The sequence below is a fragment of the Cebus imitator genome, unplaced genomic scaffold (genome assembly GCF_001604975.1).
Source record: "Cebus imitator isolate Cc_AM_T3 unplaced genomic scaffold, Cebus_imitator-1.0 Scaffold28, whole genome shotgun sequence".
Taxonomy (NCBI): Eukaryota; Metazoa; Chordata; class Mammalia; order Primates; family Cebidae; genus Cebus; species Cebus imitator.
The window spans coordinates 6,347,059-6,367,143 of NW_016107343.1; the positions used below are offsets into that span (position 1 = coordinate 6,347,059).

At 41.2% G+C, this 20,085-nt stretch overlaps 1 protein-coding gene across 1 annotated transcript in view; it reads left to right on the top strand.

Annotated features, from left to right (window-relative positions):
* ARCN1 (archain 1) overlaps positions 1-20,085 on the top strand; it is a 42,171-nt gene that overhangs the window by 11,524 nt on the left and 10,562 nt on the right. The window contains exons 2-6 of the mRNA XM_017523442.2: positions 9,221-9,484; positions 10,663-10,842; positions 11,280-11,485; positions 11,955-12,119; positions 17,723-17,888. Coding sequence (XP_017378931.1) covers positions 9,221-9,484; positions 10,663-10,842; positions 11,280-11,485; positions 11,955-12,119; positions 17,723-17,888 — 981 coding nt within the window. The remainder of the gene's footprint in view (positions 1-9,220; positions 9,485-10,662; positions 10,843-11,279; positions 11,486-11,954; positions 12,120-17,722; positions 17,889-20,085) is intronic.

Here is a 20,085-nt window from a genome sequence, read left to right on the forward strand (position 1 = left end):
CAGGATGGTCTCGATCTCTTGACCTCATGATCCACCCGCCTCGGCCTCCCAAAGTGCTGGGATTACAGGCTTGAGCCACCGCGCCCGGCCCATCACATATTTCTTAATTATTTGGGATTTAGCATGATCCAGATACCCACAGAAGTATATTCTTGGAAAATATAAAAAGATCAGTGGTCACTGGCCAGGCATGGTGGCTCATGCCTGTTATCCCAGCACTTTTGGAGGCAGAGGCAGGCAGATCACGAGGTCAGGAATTCAAGACCACCCTGGCCAATATGGTGGAACCCTGTCTGTACTAAAAATGCAAAAATTAGCTGGGCATGGTGGCACGTACCTGTAGTCCCAGATACTCAGGGAGCTGAGGCAGGAGAGTTGCTTGAACCCAGGAAGCCGAGGTTGCAGTGAGCCCAAATCAGGCCACTGCACTCCAGACTGAGTGACAGAGCGAGATTTCATCTAAAAAAAAAAAAAAAAAAAAAGACTAGTGGTCACATTAAATATAAATGATTACAGTAAGTTTAATTCCCAAAAGTCATTAGTTATAAGAAAGCTAGATTTGGGTTTGTGTGGTTAATCTACACGTGATGCCGGAGAAACTGAAATCCTACATGGCAATAACAGGTCCCAATTAGGGGTTTATTATTGCTTAGTTTTCCTTTTTTCTTTCTTTCTTTTTTTTTTTTTTTTTTGAGATGGAGTCTCGCTCTGTTGCCAGGCTGGAGTGCAGTGGCATGATCGATCTCAGCTTACTGCAACCTCTGCCTCTCAAGTTCAGGCAATTCTTCTGCTTCAGCCTCCCAAATAGCTGGGACTACAGGTGTGTACCACCACACCCATCTATTTTTTGTATTTTTAATGGAGATGGGGTTTCACCATGTTTACCAGGATGGTCTCAATCTCTTGACTTCATGATCCCCCCAGCCTCAGCCTCCCAAAGTGGGGGGATTACAGGTGTGAGCCACCACACCCAGCCCCTTTTTTTCATATGTGATACAGCAGCAGCACAGCTATTATATTCTGTTGTATCCTTTTTTTTTTTTTTTTNTTTTTTTGAGACAGAGTCTTGCTCTGTCACCCAGGCTGGAGTGCAGTGGCACTATCTTGGCTCCCTGCAACCTCCGCTGGGTTTAAGTGATTCTCCTGCCTCAGTTTCCTGAGTAGCTGGGATTATAGTTATGTGCCACCAAGCCTGGCTAATTTTTGTATTTTTAGTAGAGATATGGTTTCACCTTGTTGGCCAGGCTGGTGAGGAAGTGAAGAATCCTGAAGCATTTAGAGGTTCAAGAAAGAACTTGACTTTTTTTTTTAGAGAGTTGTGCATATTTATGCTAAATTATTATACCACCTGTTATTCTTGTACCTCTCTTGCACACACAATTTGTTGTGGTTAGACAATTTGCTTTCTAGCAGCTTAGTTTTTAAAAATTTATTTATTATACTTTAAGTTCATGTGCAGATCGTGCAGGCAGCTTAATATTACTATGAAATATTGTTCCAAAGTGGAACAATATTTCCACTGGAGCAATGGGTATAAAATGGAAGTATTGTACATTTTCGGCCACTGTAGCTTGTTTTTTTTTTTTTTTTTCTGTCACTAATTTTCAAATGCTTGGACTTATAGAACCTTAAAGACACAGAGCACTTTGGATTTCACATAAACTGACCTCCTACTTTAGGGATATTTCAATAATCAATTAAGTGACTTATCCAAGGTCACATAATTAGTGGCAGAGACAGAACAGAAACCTAATTCTCCAGGTTTTTTTTTTTTACTTGAGACACTTAACAATTCATGTAGTTGCCTGTGTAGGAAAGAGTTGTTATTTAGTTTGAAGATAGTATACTCAAGCCATGTAAGAATTATGAAGAGAAAAGTTGTTTGACAAAGCTCAACTTAATGGGGGAATTTTTTTTTTAACAGTCCTGGAGAAATTATCTAATTTATGGGACCTCAGTTTTCACATCTGTAAGACAATCAAGGGCTCTTGCAAATTCCTTTAAATCTGAAATTTTTTTTCCAAAAATGTTAAAAAACAAACAACAACTTTGTAGAAAACCATATTTATTAATTCTTCCTCAAAGAAAATCAGCTCGAAATTCAATAGGGAAAATTGTTAACTTACTTTTTAGTATATGCTATATTTTAATAATTGTTAAACCAGTAAACATTGATGTGAAGAGGTTTATTATTTCAAAGACTTCCAAGAAGAAAAATGTTAATTTATAATAGAATAAATTTGTCATGTTTAGAGGTGACCATACCTTCTAGCCATGTTAGTAGCTGACACATAGAGCCCTGTGTCAACTGCCTGGAATCTGTGATTTGTGGTGTCCTGGGTGTTTTGAGATTTATGCTATACTTAGTATGGGGAACTTTGGTCCTACTTTGAAAGCCTTGTTTTGTTTGTATCTGGATAATGAAATGAGTCAAAGAGAGACCTATGATTTTACTCTACTGCTTTCTCTACTGCTTTCTTCATCTTGACATACTGAAATCCTGGAATTTTGTGGTAGTTCGTGCCTATAATCCCAGCACTTTGGAAGCCTGAGGTGGGCAGATCACTTGAGGTCAGGTGTTTGAGAGCAGCCTGGGCAACATGCCAAAACTCTGTCTCTACAGAAAAGTACAAAAATTAGCCAGGCATAGTAGCATGTGCCTGTAGTCTCAGATGCCTGGGAGGCTGAGGTGGGAGAATCACTTGAGCCCAGAAGGTTGAGGCTGCAGTGACTTGAGATCATGCCACTGCACTACAGCTTGGGCAACAGAGCCGGACTCTGTCTCAAAACACACAAATCCTGGAATTCATCAAAGCATTATTTAAATGCTGTTTCTTCTTCTTCTTTTTTTTTTTTTTTGAGACAGAGTCTCACTCTGTAGCCCAGGCTGGAGTGCCATGGTGCGATCGTGGCTCACTGCAACCTCCGCCTCCCAGGTTCAAGCAATCCTCACACCTCAGCCTCTCCACAGGCGCATACCACCATGCTCTGCTAACTCCTTGACCTCAGGTGATCCGCCCACCCCGGCTCCCAAAGTGCTAGGATCTATCAAGTCATCTCTGACCTTACCAGCTGGAAGTAATCTCTTTGAATTTCCACAGCACTTTTATCAGTGACTGTCTTATGTTACTTAACACATTCTGCCTCGTATTACAGTTATTTGTGTTTGTGACTTACCCTTATTAAGCTCCTTGTGGACAGAATACTAGTTTGTGTCATCTTAATTTTCAGAGAGCATGTTGTATGTATAGTAGGTGTTCAATAAATAATTACTCAATTATTATAACATTGCAAAAATGGAAATTACCAATACCTGTAATTAGCCTTTGAACATGCTCATCAGTAAAGTGGATGGGCTGGGTGCAGTGGCTCACTTCTGTAATCCCAACACTTTGGGAAGCCGAGGCACGAAGATGACTTGAGCCCAGGAGTTGGAGACCAGCCTGGCCAACATGACAAAACCCCATCTCTATTAAAAATAGAAAAATTAGCCAAGCTTGGTGGCACTGGCCTGTGCCTGTAGTTTCAGCTACTCGGGTTGGAAATCTAAGAACTACCCTTCAGCCTGTAAACATTGTTTCTAACAGGTTTATTATTAGATATGGACTTTCTATTAAATGCAGCATGTTTATATAGGCCTGAAATTTTGGTCTGAGCTGTTCTTTCTTTAGATGTGCATTTGATTTGTCTTATTCCTTCAAAACCTCATAAGATTCTAACATAGAGGACCATAACTTCCTAGAGCTATGATTCTCAACTTTTTAGGGATAGGAGGCTCTACAGGGATACCTTTACAATATGCTCCCATTTATTCATTTGTTAATAACATTTCTAGTTGCATGAGGGGATTTTCTTCTTTTCGATTCTTTTTTTTTTTTTTTTTGAGATGAAGTCTCGCTTTTGTCCCCCAGGCTGGAGTGCAAAGGCGTGACCTCTACTCACTGCAACCTCCCACTCCTGGGTTCAAGCCATTCTACTGCCTCAGCCTGCTGAGGAGCTGCAATTACAGGCGCCTGCCACTACGCCTGGCTAATTGTTTGCATTTTTAGTAGAGACAGGATTTCACCATGTTGGCCGGGCTGGTCTCGAACTCCTGACCTCAGATGATCTGCTTAGCCATGAGGGGATTTTCTATGGGCCATTTGAGAATAACTTCTCTAGAGGATCGATGGATTCCCTGAAACTATATGTAAAATTCTGGGGGGAGAGTCAGTATTCATTATTAGAATTTAAAAATATTGACAAAGGCAAAGATTCATTGCCTTGTCCAGGTGCCATGGCTGACGCTTGTAATCCCAGCACTTCGAGAGGCTGAGCTCTGTGGATCACTTGAGCCCAGGAGTTTGAGACCAGCCTGGGCAACATGGCGAAACCGTGTTTGTATTTTTTTTTTTTAAATAAATAAATAAATAAATAAATAAAAGGGAGGAAGGGAGGGAAGATCCATTGCCTTGAAGTAACATACATTTTTTTCATGAGATGCATGTTTATTATTACTAATGATACTGTTTTGCATCATGAATATATGTACTACAAGTTGTATAGTACTTCTGAAGTACAGTTTCTTCTTTTTTTTTTCTTCTACACTGGTTTGCCAGAAGTACAGTTTCATTAGAGTCATTAGGCCCTCATATTAGCTTGTAAGGTCATTGGATAATGCTGCATTTTATAGGAAAAGAAACGAGGTTAAGAGAGGTTGAGTAACTGGAGGTCTGACAGATGGTAAATAGAAGAACAAAACTAGAATATAGATTTTCTTACCCCCAGTCATTTGGTTTTTCTGGTATATCAACTTGATTCTTTGCAAATTTGGAACACTAGTTCTAACTCAGTCTTTGGGAATACGAAAAACCAATGTGAAATGATACCAAATATAAGGGAATTCCCCACTTTTCTGATGAGAATACTGAGAAGAAAATCTTTTTGCCAGTTATATAAACTTTTAAGAATGTAGCAAAAATAGTCAAATATGTTCTTAAAATAGTTTTTTTTTTTCTTTTTTGCCAAATCCTAACCACTAGACCACCAGGGATGTTCTTAAAATAGTTAATAATTTATGTTTTAAATTACATAAATAAAATCTAATTTAGAAATAATTACTTTTAGGCCGGGCGCGGTGGCTCAAGCCTGTAACCCCAGCACTTTGGGAGGCTGAGGCGGGTGGATCACGAGGTCAAGAGATCGAGACCATCCTGGTCAACATGGTGAAGCCTCATCTCTACTAAAAATACAAAAAATTAGCTGGGCATGGTGGCACGTGCCTGTAATCCCAGCCACTCAGGAGGCTGAGGCAGGAGAATTGCCTGAATCCAGGAGGCGGAGGTTGTAGTGAGCCGAGATCGCGCCATTGCACTCCAGCCTGGGCAACGAGCGAAACTCCATCTCAAAAAAAAAAAAAAAAAAAGAAATAATTACTTTTTTCAATTTTTAAATTCATAAAGCAATTTTATCTAGATTTTTTATGAACATCGTGTCATCGCTGGGACCACTTTTTGAATCATCAGTTTGCTATTTAGCACTTTTGAATCTGTGTGTGATATACTGGCAGTTTGGGCAATTTTATCTCAAATCATTGTTAATTTTTATTTTATTTATTTATTTATTTATTTATTTTTGAGACGGAGTTTTGCTTTTGTTGCCCAGGCTGGAGTGCAATGACATGACCTTGGCTCACTGCAACCTCCGCCTCGTGGGTTCAAGCAGTTCTCCTGCCTCAGCCTCCTGAGTAGCTGGGATTACAGGCACGCACCACCATGCCTGGCTAATTTTGTATTTTTAGTAGAGATGGGGTTTCTCCATGTTGGTCAGGCTGGTCTTGAACTCCCAACCTCACATGATCCGCCCACCTCGGCCTCCCAAAGTGCTGGGATTATAGACATGAGCCACTGGGCCAGGACATTTGGTTTTAAAAGGAATATTTATAGCTGACATCCAACACATGAAATTGTAGATTCTGGCCAGGCATGGTGACTCATGCTTATAATCCTAGCACTTTGGGGGGCCAAGGTGGGCTGATCACTTGAGTCCAGGAGTTCAAGACTAGCCTGGGCAATATGGTGAAACCCCACCTATAGTAAAAATATAAAAATTTGCCAGGCGTGGTTGTGCCTACCTGTAGTCCTAGCTCTTTTGGGCGCTGAGGCAGGAGGATTGCTCAAGCCTGGAAGTTGAGGCTGCAGTGAGCCAAGATCGTACCATTGTACTCCAGCCTGGGTGACAAAGTGAGACCCTGTCTCCAAAAAAAAAAAAAAGAAAGAAAAATTTTGGGTTCTGATCCTCAGGGTAATTACTAAATCAGTGACCTTTTGTTAGTACCACGTGTAAAACTAGCATAGTTTGAGAGTGAAAATAAGGTGTACCCCAGACAACTCTTTTTATTCAATATAAAGTCATTGAGGGAGCACCTTTAATATGAAAGACTGTGGAAGGATGCAAAACTAACTCTTTTTTAAAAATATATAAGTATTCCTTACATAAAAATATATACCATGATAGCATATTTTCACACCTAAAAATTAGCAGTAATTTTTAATATTATCAACTATTCAATCACTGTTCAAATTTGATTTAAACATTGTGATTGATGGACATGTCTAAGTCCTCTTAATGTATTTGTATTTTCAGTAGAGACAGGGTTTCTCCATGTTGGTCAGACAGGTCTCAAACTCCCGACCTTAGGTGATCCGCCTGCCTCGGCCTCCCAAAGCGCTGGGATTACAGGCGTGAGCCACTGTGCCCAGCCCAAGACTTTTATTTTTTATCTGGAGATGAAGTTTTGCTCTTGTTACCCAGGCTGGAGTGCAATGGTGCGATCTTAGCTCACCGCAACCTCCACCTCCTGTGGAGCCTCAGCCTCAGCCTCCCGAGTAGCTGGGACTACAGGCATGCGCCACCATGCCCAGCTAATTTTTTTGTATTTTTAGTAGAGATGGGGTTTCACCAAGTTGACCAGGGTGGTCTCGATCTCTTGACCTTGTGATCCACCCGCCTTGGCCTCCCAAAGTGCTGGGATTATAGGCATGAGCCACTGTGCCTGGCCTAGCCCAAGACTTTTTAAAAAAACATTTTAGGGCTGGGCGCAGTGGCTAACACCTATAATCCCAGCACTTTGGGAGGCCGAGGTGGGCGGATCACCTGAGATCAGGAGTTCGAGACCAGCCTGACTAACATGGTAAAACCCCGTCTCTACTAAAAATACAAAGAAAGCCCAGGTGTGGTGGCTCGTGCCTATAATTCTAGCACTTTGGGAGACTGAGGTGGGTGGATTACTGGAGGTCAGGAGTTCAAGACCAGCCTGGCCAACATGGTGAAACCCCATCTCTATTAAATATACAAAATTAGCTGGGTGTTGTGGTGTGCACCTGTTATCCCAGCTACCCAGGAGACTGAGGCAGGTTCACTTAAACACTGAAAGCAGAGGTTGCAGTGAGCCAAGATTGCACATTGCACTTCAGCCTCGGCAAAAATTGCAAAACTCCGTCTCAAAAAAATAAATAAATAAAAACACAAAAAAAATTAGCCAGGCATGGTGGCAGGTGCCTGTAGTTCCAGCTACTCGGGACCCCTTGCTGTTTGGAAATAAGCATGATGGTAATTGTCTTTCACATACCCTAATTACCTATTTTTAGTGGGCGAGGAAGTTATGTTCTCCTATACTATAAAACTATTAACGTATTGAAACTATAAGAATATTTATTTGAATTGACTAACTTGTTTTTCTCCTGTTAACCTATAGAGGGCAGCGTTCTATAAAGCTGAGAAGCCTGACCAGTAGGATTTTGATATTTCAGAGGTTATATCCTAGCATTGAGGCTTCCTAAGTGTTTTAATAGTCTTTGTTACTTATGCTTGTGAATGAGTTTTTGGGTTCCTGCACTGAAGAGAGTGGACTTAATTTTCTTACTCCCCTGCTCATGCCATTCGAGGTCTCCACTTCTTCCACTGGTACTTTATTTGTTTTGTTTAGTGAAATGCCAAATGCTAAAATAGGGGGCTATTAGGTCTTGATCTTTGCCTAGTATCAAAACCTATGTGAAACATTGAGCCATTTAGATTTTTGTTTTGCAGATTGTTTGGATATCTGAGAGTGAGGCAGTGTGAATGGGAAGGTTAGTCAAGGAGCAGAAGATAAATTTAGACTCAATAGATTGGGTTCATATTCTAGATAAAATAAGAAAGTAAGGGGCTTTTTATATCTTTAATATTTTTAATCTTCCTGATCACACTTCAGTTTTGGCTTGGAAATATCTGAGTTTTTTAGAAAACATTTTAAGCCGTTCTTTATGGGTTTGCCAAAGTGAGAGCAACCCAGTTCTGAGTCACAGGAGACTCATTAATAACGTATGTGTGGTCTTGGAAAAAATCATTTCATTACAAAGTTTTTCTATAGGTATGTTATTGAAAAACAGGAATAACAGCAGTAGTTTCCTGTACTTTAGCTTTGTCTTATGAATTACATATTACAGTGAAAAGAACAATGAAGCATAAGTTTGAAAGTCCGCATTCCTTTTTTTTTTTTTTTGACAGTCTTGCTCTGTTGCCCAGGCTGGAGGGCAGTGGCTCAATCTCCTCCTTCTGGGTTCAAGTAATTTTTGTGCCCTAGCCTCCTGAGTAGCTGAGATTACAGGTGCATGCTACCGTGCCTGGCTAGTTTTTGTACTTTTAGTAGAGATGGGGTTTTGCCACGTTGGCCAGGCTGGTCTTGAACGCCTGATCTCAAGTAATCCACCTGCCTTGGCCTCCGAAAGTGCTGGGTTTACAGATATGACCCACTGTGCCTGTGAAAGTCAGTATTCTATTGCTAGTCATGTCAGCTAGGGGTGGTTGCTTATGCCTATAATCCCAGCACTTTGGGAAGCCAAGCCAGGAGGATCACTTGAACCTAGGAGTTCAAAACCAGCCTGGGAAACACAGCAAGACACTGTCTATACTAAGTTTTTGTAAAATTAGCCAAGCTTGGGGGCATACACTTGCAGTCCTAGCTATAGTACTAGCTGCTCAGGATTTCTTGAGCCCAGCAGTTTGAGGTTGCAGTGAGCTATGAGCTTGCCGTTGCACTCCGGCATGGGTGACAGAGTGAGACCCTGTCTTAAAAATAATAATACTAGTCATGCCACTAAATAAATATGTCATTCTATGGAACATCTCCTGAGAGGCGTTTGAGAAAACAGATGTGAAGAAATAATTAATGAATACTTATTTATGCATATGTTCCTGGCAGGTGCTGTTGGCTGCAGCAGTCTGCACAAAAGCAGGAAAGGCCATTGTTTCTCGCCAGTTTGTGGAAATGACCCGAACTCGAATTGAGGGCTTATTAGCAGCTTTTCCAAAGCTCATGAACACTGGAAAACAACATACGTTTGTTGAAACAGAGAGTGTAAGATATGTCTACCAGCCTATGGAGAAACTGTATATGGTACTGATCACTACCAAAAACAGCAACATTTTAGAAGATTTGGAGACCCTAAGGCTCTTCTCAAGAGTGGTAAGAGTACTGCTGTAATACCAGGTTCCACTTTTTGTTTTACATTTTGTGTGAAACTGTTTTTTCCTCCAAAGCAGCTGATGCTTATTAGTTTGCAGGCTCCTACTTCCCACCCCAGCGACTTATACTGCAGCTCCTTGTTTATTCTGCAGACATTTATTGGGTGCCCCCTTAGACTATAGGTATCCCAAAAGAATATGGGAACTGCTCTTTTATTTCCTAGTTCTTAAGCAGTTACTCTAATCTGCTTTTCTGGTTCTGACACTTGCTTGGCTGTGGTTTTTAGATAATGTTTTTTAGATAAGACTTACTGACATAGACACACACACACACACACACACACTCTCTCTCTCTCTCTCTCTCTCACACACACACACACACTCTCTCTCTCTCTCTCTCTCTCTCACTCACTCACACTCACTCTCACTCTCTCTCTCTCTACTTTGTGCCAAGGTCTTGCTTAAAATGAAGACTAAGGCCAGCTGTAGTAGCATGTGCCTGCAGTCCAAGCACTCAGGAGGCTGAGGCAGAAGGATTGCTTGAGGCCAGGAGTTAGAGTGAATAGGCATTATACTTTAATGTGGGCAACATAGCAAGACCCTGATTTTTTTTTTTTTTAAGATGGAGTCTCACTGTCGCCCAGGCTGACTTGCAGTAGTGTGATCTTGGCTCATTGCAACCTCCACCTTCCAGGTTCAAGTGATTCTTTGGCCTCAGCCTCCCATGTAGCTGGGATTACAGACCCTGATTCTTACAGCCGGGCATGGTGGCTCATGCCTGTAACCCCAGCACTTTGGGAGGCCAAGATAAGCGGATCACCTGTGGTCAGGAGTTTGAGACCAGCCTGGCCAACATGGTGAAACCCCATCTCTACTAAAAATACAAAAATTAGCTGGGTGTGGTGATGCACACCTGTAGTCTCAGCTACTCTGGAGGCTGAGGCAGGAGAATTGCTTGAACCCAGGAGGCAGAGGTTGCAGTAAGCCAAGATCACGCCACTGCACTCCAGTCTGGTGACAGAGCAAGGCTCTGTCTCAAAAAAAAATAAAATAAATACTTGAAGTAGCTAATGAAGGGATTCAAGTTTATTGAAATTTGTGTATTTTAAAGGATACGACTTGGAAGTATAGCTGCTGATAAATTCTAAATATATTTTTTTTGTTGCTGCCCATGATTAGATCCCTGAATACTGCCGAGCCTTAGAAGAAAATGAAATATCTGAGCACTGTTTTGATTTGATTTTTGCTTTTGATGAAATTGTCGCCCTGGGATACCGGGAGAATGTTAACTTGGCACAGATCAGAACCTTCACAGAAATGGATTCTCATGAGGAGAAGGTGTTCAGAGCTGTCAGAGAGGTAAATGGGATCTTCTCTGGACTATCAGTTTGTGTGCTTTTCTCTTAGGCTTCACTAATCTGATTTTCCTCTTTTTACTTGCTAATGTAGATTATACTCAAAGCTACATCCAGGCTGGGCACAATGGCTCATGCCTATAATCCCAGCACTTTGGGAGGTGGAGGCGGGAGGATCACTTGAGTCCAGGAGTTCAAGACCAGCCTGGATAGCATAGTGAGACCCTGTCTCTATAAAAAAATTAAAAAATAAGCCAGGCATGGTGGCATGTGCCTGTGGGTCCCAGCTGCTTGGGAGGCTGAGGTGGGAGGATCACTTGAGCCCAAGAAGTTGAAGCTGCAGTGAGCTGTGATCGTGCCACCTACACTCCATCCTGGGTCACAGAGTGAGACCCTGTCTCCAAAAAAAAAAGCCACATTCATGTATGTCTCTTTTTGTAGACTCAAGAACGTGAAGCTAAGGCTGAGATGCGTCGTAAAGCAAAGGAATTACAACAGGCCCGAAGAGATGCTGAGAGACAGGGCAAAAAAGCACCAGGATTTGGGGGATTTGGCAGTTCTGCAGTATCTGGAGGCAGCACAGCTGCCATGATCACAGAGACCATTATTGAAACTGATAAACCAAAAGTGGCACCTGCACCAGCTAGGTATAACCCAGTGTATTACCAGCAACTTTAGAATGCCAGATGAGGGGTGTATATATGTGTATCTTCGAAGTGATAATTTGGTTTCTTGCAAAGCTGTAAATAATGAAGGACTTGATGAAGTAAGATATGATATTAAATTTGGCTACATAAAATATGAGGATAAAGAAGAAATCTGAATGTGATGTTTTTCCTTTTGTTTAAAAGAGAGTTATAACTTATATCATGTCCTCAATTTCCTATGAGGGTTGCCTTATTATGGGGAGGAAACCACTTAATGGTTTATGGAATGTAGGTTTTTAGTCTTGTTCATGGATTGATTTTAGGGGAAATCTATGAATTATCTGAAATTATATGCAAAATTTGGTACACAGGTATATTTCTGTGGACGAAAGATACAAAGTTTTCATCAGATCATGTGTGCTTGTAAAAATATAACTTTCAGTAATGTATTTCAAATCCTTCCACTTAGGCCTTCAGGTCCCAGCAAGGCTTTGAAACTTGGAGCCAAAGGAAAGGAAGTAGATAATTTTGTGGACAAATTGAAATCTGAAGGTGAAACTATCATGTCCTCCAGTATGGGCAAGCGTACTTCTGAAGCAACCAAAGTGCATGCTCCACCTGTTAATATGGAAAGGTAAGTAGGACTTTGAATAAGAATTCAATCTTTGAATACAGTCCACATAATTTTTTTTTCTACATATTAACATAAGGTCGTTTTTGGTTTTGTTTTGCTTTATTTTTTTGAGACAGGGTCCTACTATATTGTCTAGGCTGGCTTCCAACTCCTAGGCTCAGTTAATCTTCCTGTCTCCGCCTCCCAAGTAGCTGGGATACAGGCATGCGTTGCTGCACCTGATCTTTTTCTTTTTCCTTTAACCATGATTGGGGGCCCCCAGCCACCTATTTCTATGAAGTTTAGAACTTGCCTTTTGCAGCTAAGTTAAACAAAAGTTACTTGTCATCATGCCTAGTATATAGCTTATCTCTTAGAAAGGACTTGAATTAGGGGACTAGACCTATGGTGACCCCACACTATATTTGGCATGGCTTTTTAAAAATGAAACTATAAGTAGAACCAATCTTTAAAACTTGTAGATATCTTTAAGAGCAAATTAATATATTTTGAATTTTATTTTACTAATTTATTTTTTTGAGATGGGGTTTCGCTCTGTCACCCAGGCTGGAGTGCAGTGGTGCAGTCTAGGCTTGCTGCAACTTCTGCCTCCTGGGCTCAAGTGATTCTCCCACCTCAGCCTCCCAAGTAGCTGGGACTACAGGTATGCACGCTGGGCTAATTTTTGTATTTTGGTAGAGACAGGGTTTCACCTTGTTGCCCAGGCTGGTCTCAAACTCCCGGACTCAAGCAATATGCCTGCCTCGGCCTCCCAAAGTACTGGGATTACAGGCGTGAGTCACCATGCCCAGCCATCTTTTACAGTTTAAATATTTGAAGCCACTATGGAATGTTTTGATTCAACTCTTATCTCGGCTGTGGTACTAGTCGGTGACATTTTTAAGTGGTAGTTATCAAGTTCACATGTTCATAACTCAGATTTCTCATCTTAAAGCCCAGATCTTCTGTTGCTGATGGTTTTGAGGTCAACTGAAAGATAATACCAGGAGGATACCTCTATCAAGTGTGCATAAAAACGAAGTATTTACTTTTACTTTTTCTTTCTTTCTTTCTTTCTTTTTTTTTTTTTTTTTTTTTTGAGACAGTCTTGCTCTGTCACCCAGGCAGGAGTGCAGTAGCACGATCTTGACTTAATTGCAACCTCTCTCTCCCAGGGTCAAACAGTTCTGCCTCAGCCTCCCAAGTAGCTGGAATTACAGGCACACACCATCATGCCTGGCTAATTTTCTTGTTTTTAGTAGACACAGGGTTTTGCTGTGTTGGCTAGGCTGGTCTCGAATTCCTAATCTCAAGTGATCCGCCTGCCTCTGCTTCCCAAAGTGCTAGGATTACAGGTGTGAGCCACTGCACCCAGCCAAGTGTTTACCCTTTATATGCCCTGTTCTGTATGAAATGAACAGGGTTACATTGGAATAAACATTGACTTGATAAAGCTGCTGTGCTCTTCCTAGTGGTTACTTTGAGTGAGACAGAGTCTTCACACTTTTAAAAAGATGTTCCCGAGTGTGGTGGCTCACGACTGTAATCCTAGCACTTTGGAAGGCTGAGTCGGGTGGATTGCCTGAGCTCAGGAGTTCAAGACCACCCTGGGAAACATGTCGCCACTAAAATACAAACATTAGCCCCTTCTCCACTAAAATACAAAAAAATTAGCTGGGCATGGTGACACACGTCTGTAGTCCCAGCTACTGAGGAGGCTGAAGCAGAAGTGCTTGAATCTCGGAGGTGGAGGTTGTAGTGAGCCAAGATGGCTCTCCTGCACTCCAGCCTGGGTGACAGAGTGAGCCTCTCTCTCAAAAAAGAAAAAAAAAGATGTTGGAAACCATCACATATTAAAGAGAATTTGAGATACTCCTTTTTTTCTAAATGATAAAATGCCTCTTGAGCACAGAGCAAACTTTTGTGAAGGTAAAATGGTACCATGCATTGTCTTAAGATACATTACTTTTTGGTCTGGACTCTGATGCCTTTGTTTCTAGGAATACCTAAGAGGTTGGAACACAGTACAAAATATTCTTTCTAGCCTCTGTAGTTCATCCAACCAAAAATATTTCTATTACTGAATATGAATAGAGTATCCTTAATAATTGCCAGTAGCAGCAGTACTTTTTAATTTTTTAAAAATTGGATTATACATTCATATAGTACAAAATTCAAAAGGTGTTGACAGTCAGAAGTCTTCTGTCGCTCAGCCATGCCAATTTCTCATTTTGAAGACAACTAGTATTTTTTTTTCTTATTTATTTATTTATTTATTTATTTTAAAGATGGGGCTTCACCATGTTGGTCAGGCTGGTCTTGAACTCCTGACCTCAGGTGATCCACCCGCCTTGGCTTCCAAAGTGCTTGGATTACAGGTGTGAGCCACCACGCCCGGCCAAGACAACTAGTATTAACAGGGTTTTTTGTGTATCCTTCTGAGGGGTATGGTCTATGATATATAGATGAATAAAAAACATATATATATAGTATGTCTATTTTTTCCCTTTTTATGCAAAGCAGTAAAACTAGACACATTTTCCAATTGCATTTTTCACTTAATTATTTTGGAGATAAGAATCTCATTTGTGGCCGGGTGCGGTGGCTCAAGCCTGTAATCCCAGCACTTTGGGAGGCCGAGGCGGGTGGATCACGAGGTCAAGAGATCGAGACCATCCTGGTCAACAAGGTAAAACCTCGTCTCTACTAAAAATACAATTAGCTGGGCACGATGGTGCGTGCCTGTAGTCCCAGCTACTTGGGAGGCTGAGGCAGGAGAATTGCTTGAACCCAGGAGGCGGAGGTTGCGGTGAGCCGAGATCGTGCCATTGCATTCCAGTCTGGGCAACAACAGCGAAACTCCTCAAAAAAAAAAAAAAAAAAGAATCTCATTTGAGAACACAGAGACATGACATCTAAATGCAATGCCTTACCCTAGACTGGATCTTTTACCACTGTAGTGTAGAAAAACAACTCAAACTGGGTTTTTCTGTTTTCTCATTCAAGAACAGTCAACGCAGAAGACTTCTGTGATCAAGTGTGTATAGGTTTTTCTGTACACATCAAGCAATCACACCTAGCCAGTGTCCTCCAATTCATTTCAATTCTGATGCTATCTACCTAGAAATAGCCTCAGATTCTACAGGTTGAGAGTTCAGTCCCCCAAGACTGGACTGATTCCTCCTTCCCACCAGTCATAAGTCCAGGTTTTCAGAACTTCTTACTGACCTCAAATTTGGTCTCCCATGACATCCCCTCTTTGGGTTCAGTTAATTTGCTAGAGCATCTCACATAACCCAGGGAAACTTATTTAACATTTACTAATTTATTACAGAGGACATTTTAAAGGATGCAAATAAGCAGCTAGATGAAGAGATACATAGGACAAGGTCTGGGAGGGTCTTGAGCACAGGAGCTTCTGTCCCCAGGGAGTTGGGGTGTGCTACCCTCATGGAAAGCAGATGAGACCTTGTTCACCTTCCTGTAAGCCTCCATGTGTTCAGCTGTCCAGAAGCTTCCCAGACCCTGTCCTCTTGAGCCTTTTATGGAGACTTCACTGGATAGGCATGATTGATGAGCATGCAGAAATGTGATTGCACAAAGGGTATGACCTAACACTGATAGGCTGAGTGGGGAAACCCAGCAAGGCCTGTCCAGATTCTTGGCCTCTCTGTGCAGCATTCCTTCCTCCAGGACATGGGGCAGGACCCCTTTTGAAGATTAGAGTCCTGCCTTGGGCTGGTGAAAGGAGGGCAGGAGAAGGTCAAAGAGAGATTCTGTTTTCTGAGAGCTGCTTCTGAGGCCTAAAGTGCCCCAACATTATATTTAATAAAGGATATGGGAGTTATGAACCAGGAACCATGGATGAAAACCAGTATGTATGTATATCATAATATCACAACTACTATTAAAAATATTATTAGGTCGACCGGGCGTGGTGGTTCATGCCTGTAATCCCAGCACTTTGGGAGGCCGAGGCAGGTGGATCACAAGGTCGAGAGATGGAAACCATCGTGGCCAAGATGGTAAAACCTGTCTCTACTAAAAATATAAAAATTAGCTGGGCATAATGGCACACGTCTGTAATCCCAGCTACTTGGGAGCCTGAGGCAAGAGAATCGCTTGAGCCTAGGAGGCAGAGGTTGCAGTGAGCAGAGATCATGCCACTGCACTCCAGCCTGGCGACAGAGGGAGACTCCGTTGGAAAATATGTATATTTGTATATATTTATATATAAAAAATTAGGTCAACTGACTAGATTGACATATGGTTGATAGATAGATAAAATTATTTTATCAGTGGTAAACAGGCACGATGCCACATGGCTGTCATCCCTGCTGCTCAGGAGGCTGAGGCAGGAGGATCACTTGAGACCGGGAATTAAAGGTTATAGTAAACTGTGATTGTGCCTCTGAATAGCCACTGTACTCCAGCCTGGGCAACACAGCATGATTGCTTAAACAACAACAACAACAGGCCAGGCATGGTGGCTCATGCCTGTAATCCCAGCACTTCGGGAGGCCAAGGTGGGCAGATAGCCTGAAGTCAGGAGTTCAAGACCAGCCTGGCCAACGTAGTAAAACCCTGACTCTACTATACAGAAATTATCTAGGTGTGGTGACAGGCGCCTGTAATCCTAGCTATGCGGGAGGCTAAGACAGAATTGCTTGAACCCAGGAGGTGGAGGTTGCAGTGAGCCGAGATTATACCATTGTACTCCAGCCTGGACAACAGGAGTGAAACTCTCTCTTAAAACAACAATAACAACAAAAAGCTAAATAAAAGTATCAGTGTAAATTTGTGAAGTTAATAATGGTACTATGATTGATTATGGAAGAGAATATCCCTAATCTTATAAGCACTGAAGTATTTAGGGGTAAGAGCCATGATGTATATAATCTGCTTCCTAATGGTTCAGGAAAAAAAAATGTATAATGTACATATATAATGTTTAGAGAGAGAGAAACACAAATGCAAATGATAAAACAAATGGGGTAAATGTTAACAGTAGGTGAATCTGGAAAAGGGGTATATATATGTCTTCCTTGTATAATTTTAATTTTGTGAAGCTTGAAAATGTTTTTAAATAGAAAGTTTTTTCAGGTTTTTTTTTTTTTTTTTTTTTTTTAAAAGGTTTGGGGTTTTTTTTTTTTTTTTTTTTTTTTTTTTTTTTTTTAGAGAGACGGGGTTTCATCATGTTGGCCAGGATGGTTTTGATCTCTTGACCTGGTGATCCGCCCGCCTCGGCCTCCCAAAGTGCTGGGATTACAGGCATGAGCCACCGCGCCCGGCCCAGTTGTTTGTTTTCTTAGCATTGCTTACTATTCATTTGTGTGGATATGCCTTTCTTTAAGCAACCCCCTATTGGCAAGACATTTGTTTAAAAAGGTTTGCCATTACAAACAATTCTTCAGTGAATAGCAAATTGTTTTGTACAGATGAGAATTTATCTGTAGGATAGAGTCTTTTGAGGAATTATTGGATCAAAGGGTATAGTGTTTTAAATGTTGATAACTGTAACAGTAGCACCTTTAAAAAAAGGTTGTTGATGGTTAATCATTAGACCCTGGAGAAAGGGACTGGTTTCTACCTTTCTGAACAAACCTATTACTTTTTCTTTATAGTGTACATATGAAGATTGAAGAAAAGATCACATTAACCTGTGGACGAGATGGAGGATTACAGAATATGGAGTTGCATGGCATGATCATGCTTAGGATCTCAGATGACAAATATGGCCGAATTCGTCTTCATGTGGAAAATGAAGACAAGAAAGGGGTGCAGCTACAGGTGTGTAGAAGCTTTTGATAGGGAGTATTAACACTTTGTCTACCTATCATAGTCTTTCTCAACTAGAGTTCCTAATGTGAACCACAGAAAATTATTTAAGTTATATAACTAGCATCACTTTAAATGCATAGGAAAGAAGTTAATTTATTGCATATAGTAGCTACCTGAGAAATGAGTAAAGCAGCTGTGTTAGGATGGCTTTTAAATACTGGAATTGAATAAAAGGTCATTTTGAAATCTAATGAATGACTTCATACTCAGTAACAGAAGGTACAAAGAGATGTTTATCTTTTGCTGTTATGCAAACAGTAAATTAATCACTTAGGATCTTGCTTGAAATATAGTTTTAAAAAAATAAGGCTTTAGGCCAGGTGTGGTGGCTCACACCTATAATACCAGCACTTTAAGAGGCTGATCGGAGGATCACTTGAGCCCAAGAGTTCAAGACCAGCCTGGGCAACATGGGTTGAGCAATGAAACCCTATCTCTATAAAAACTTTAAAAATTAATTAGCTGGGCATGGTGGTGTGTGCCTGTAATCACAGCGACTCAGGAGGCTGGGGCAGGAGAATTGCCTGAACCCGGGAGGCGGAGGTTGCGGTGAGCCGAGATCGCGCCATTGCACTCCAGCCTGGGCAACAAGAGCGAAACTCCGTCTCAAAAAAANAAAAAAAAAAAAAAACTTTAAAAATTAGCCAGGCATGGTGGCTTGATGCAAAATGTACTCCTTTCATTAAACTACCAGTGTTTGTTTTGTTAACTGAAGGGTAGTATCTAATGGTATATTTGAAAAGTACGTAAAATCCTATTAATATGTGTATGCTCCAACTATTATATATACACACATACATATATATATATGTATGTATGTATGTATATATGAGCTCTTTATATTACAGGTGTTCTTGTCACAATTTATTTAGCTGACATCACAAGAGCACATCCTTTTTAGGGAAAGCTGTTTTGTCAACTTTACCCCCACAGTCAGCACAGAGTTGTATTTTGGAAGTTGTGCTTACATTATTTGACATTTTTGCTGGCTTGTAAAGTGTATATATACTGCTATCCAAAAGTGATTTTTCTGTTTTTATTTTTTTGCTTTTTTGACTCAGGGTCTCTGTTTTGTACACCAGCATGACCTTGGCTCACTGCAGCCTCAACCTCCTGGGCCCCAGCAATCCTCCCACCTCAGCCTCTGTAGTAGCTGGGACCACAGGTGTACGCCACCACACCAGCTAATTTTTTTTGTTTTTTCTGGAGATGGAGTTTCACTATGTTGCCCAGGCTGGTCTTTAACTCCTGGGCTCAAGAAGCAATCCTCTTGCCTCAGCCTCCCAAAGGGCTGGGATTACAGGCATGAGCCACCATGCCTAGCCAAAATGATGTAATTCTTGGATTTGTGTTTGTTTTTGTTTGAGATAGAGTCTTGCTGTGTCGCCGAGACTGGTGTGCAGTTGTGCCATCTCAGCTCACTGCAACCTCTGCCTCCCAGGTCCAATCAATTCTCATGTCTCAGCCTCCTGAGTAGCTGGGATTACAGATATGCACCACCATGCCCAGCTAACTTTTGTATTTTTAGTAGAGACAGGGTTTTGCTATGTTGGTCAGGCTGGTCTCGATCTCCTCACCTCAGGTGATTCCCCCACTTCGACCTCTCAAAGTGCTGAGATTACAGGCATGAGCTACCATGCCTGGCCCCAACTAATTTTTGTATTTTTAGTAGAGCTGGGGTTTTGCCATGTTGGCCAGGCTGATCACAAACTCCTGACCTCAAGTGCTGTGCCCACCTCAGCCTCCCCAAATTGATTTAAAAAGATAAGACTTATCTTAATTGGCTTGGATTTTTAACAACTTTAAGTTTCTAGGCAAAATGGTAACTAGACTTTACACAGAGATTGCCCTTTCCTGGTACTTCATGTAAGGCTAGAACTGCCGTCTGACCCAGGCAGCTGATCAGGGTCTGACTGGAGTCTTCTGCTTGACAAGCCTGGTCCCACCATTAACCTGTTACCTGTGAAGTATTTGTGGAAAGGATTTGGTTAATGGTCTTTTAGCTTTTCAGGTGCAAACTTGTTCTATAGTGGCTTTTAGAGTTAAAATTAGTTTTTTAAAAAATTAACTAGTTTTTTTTTTTTTTTTTTTTTTTTTTTTTTTTTTTTGTCCTTTTTTTTTTTTTTTTTTTTTTTTTTTTTAGAGA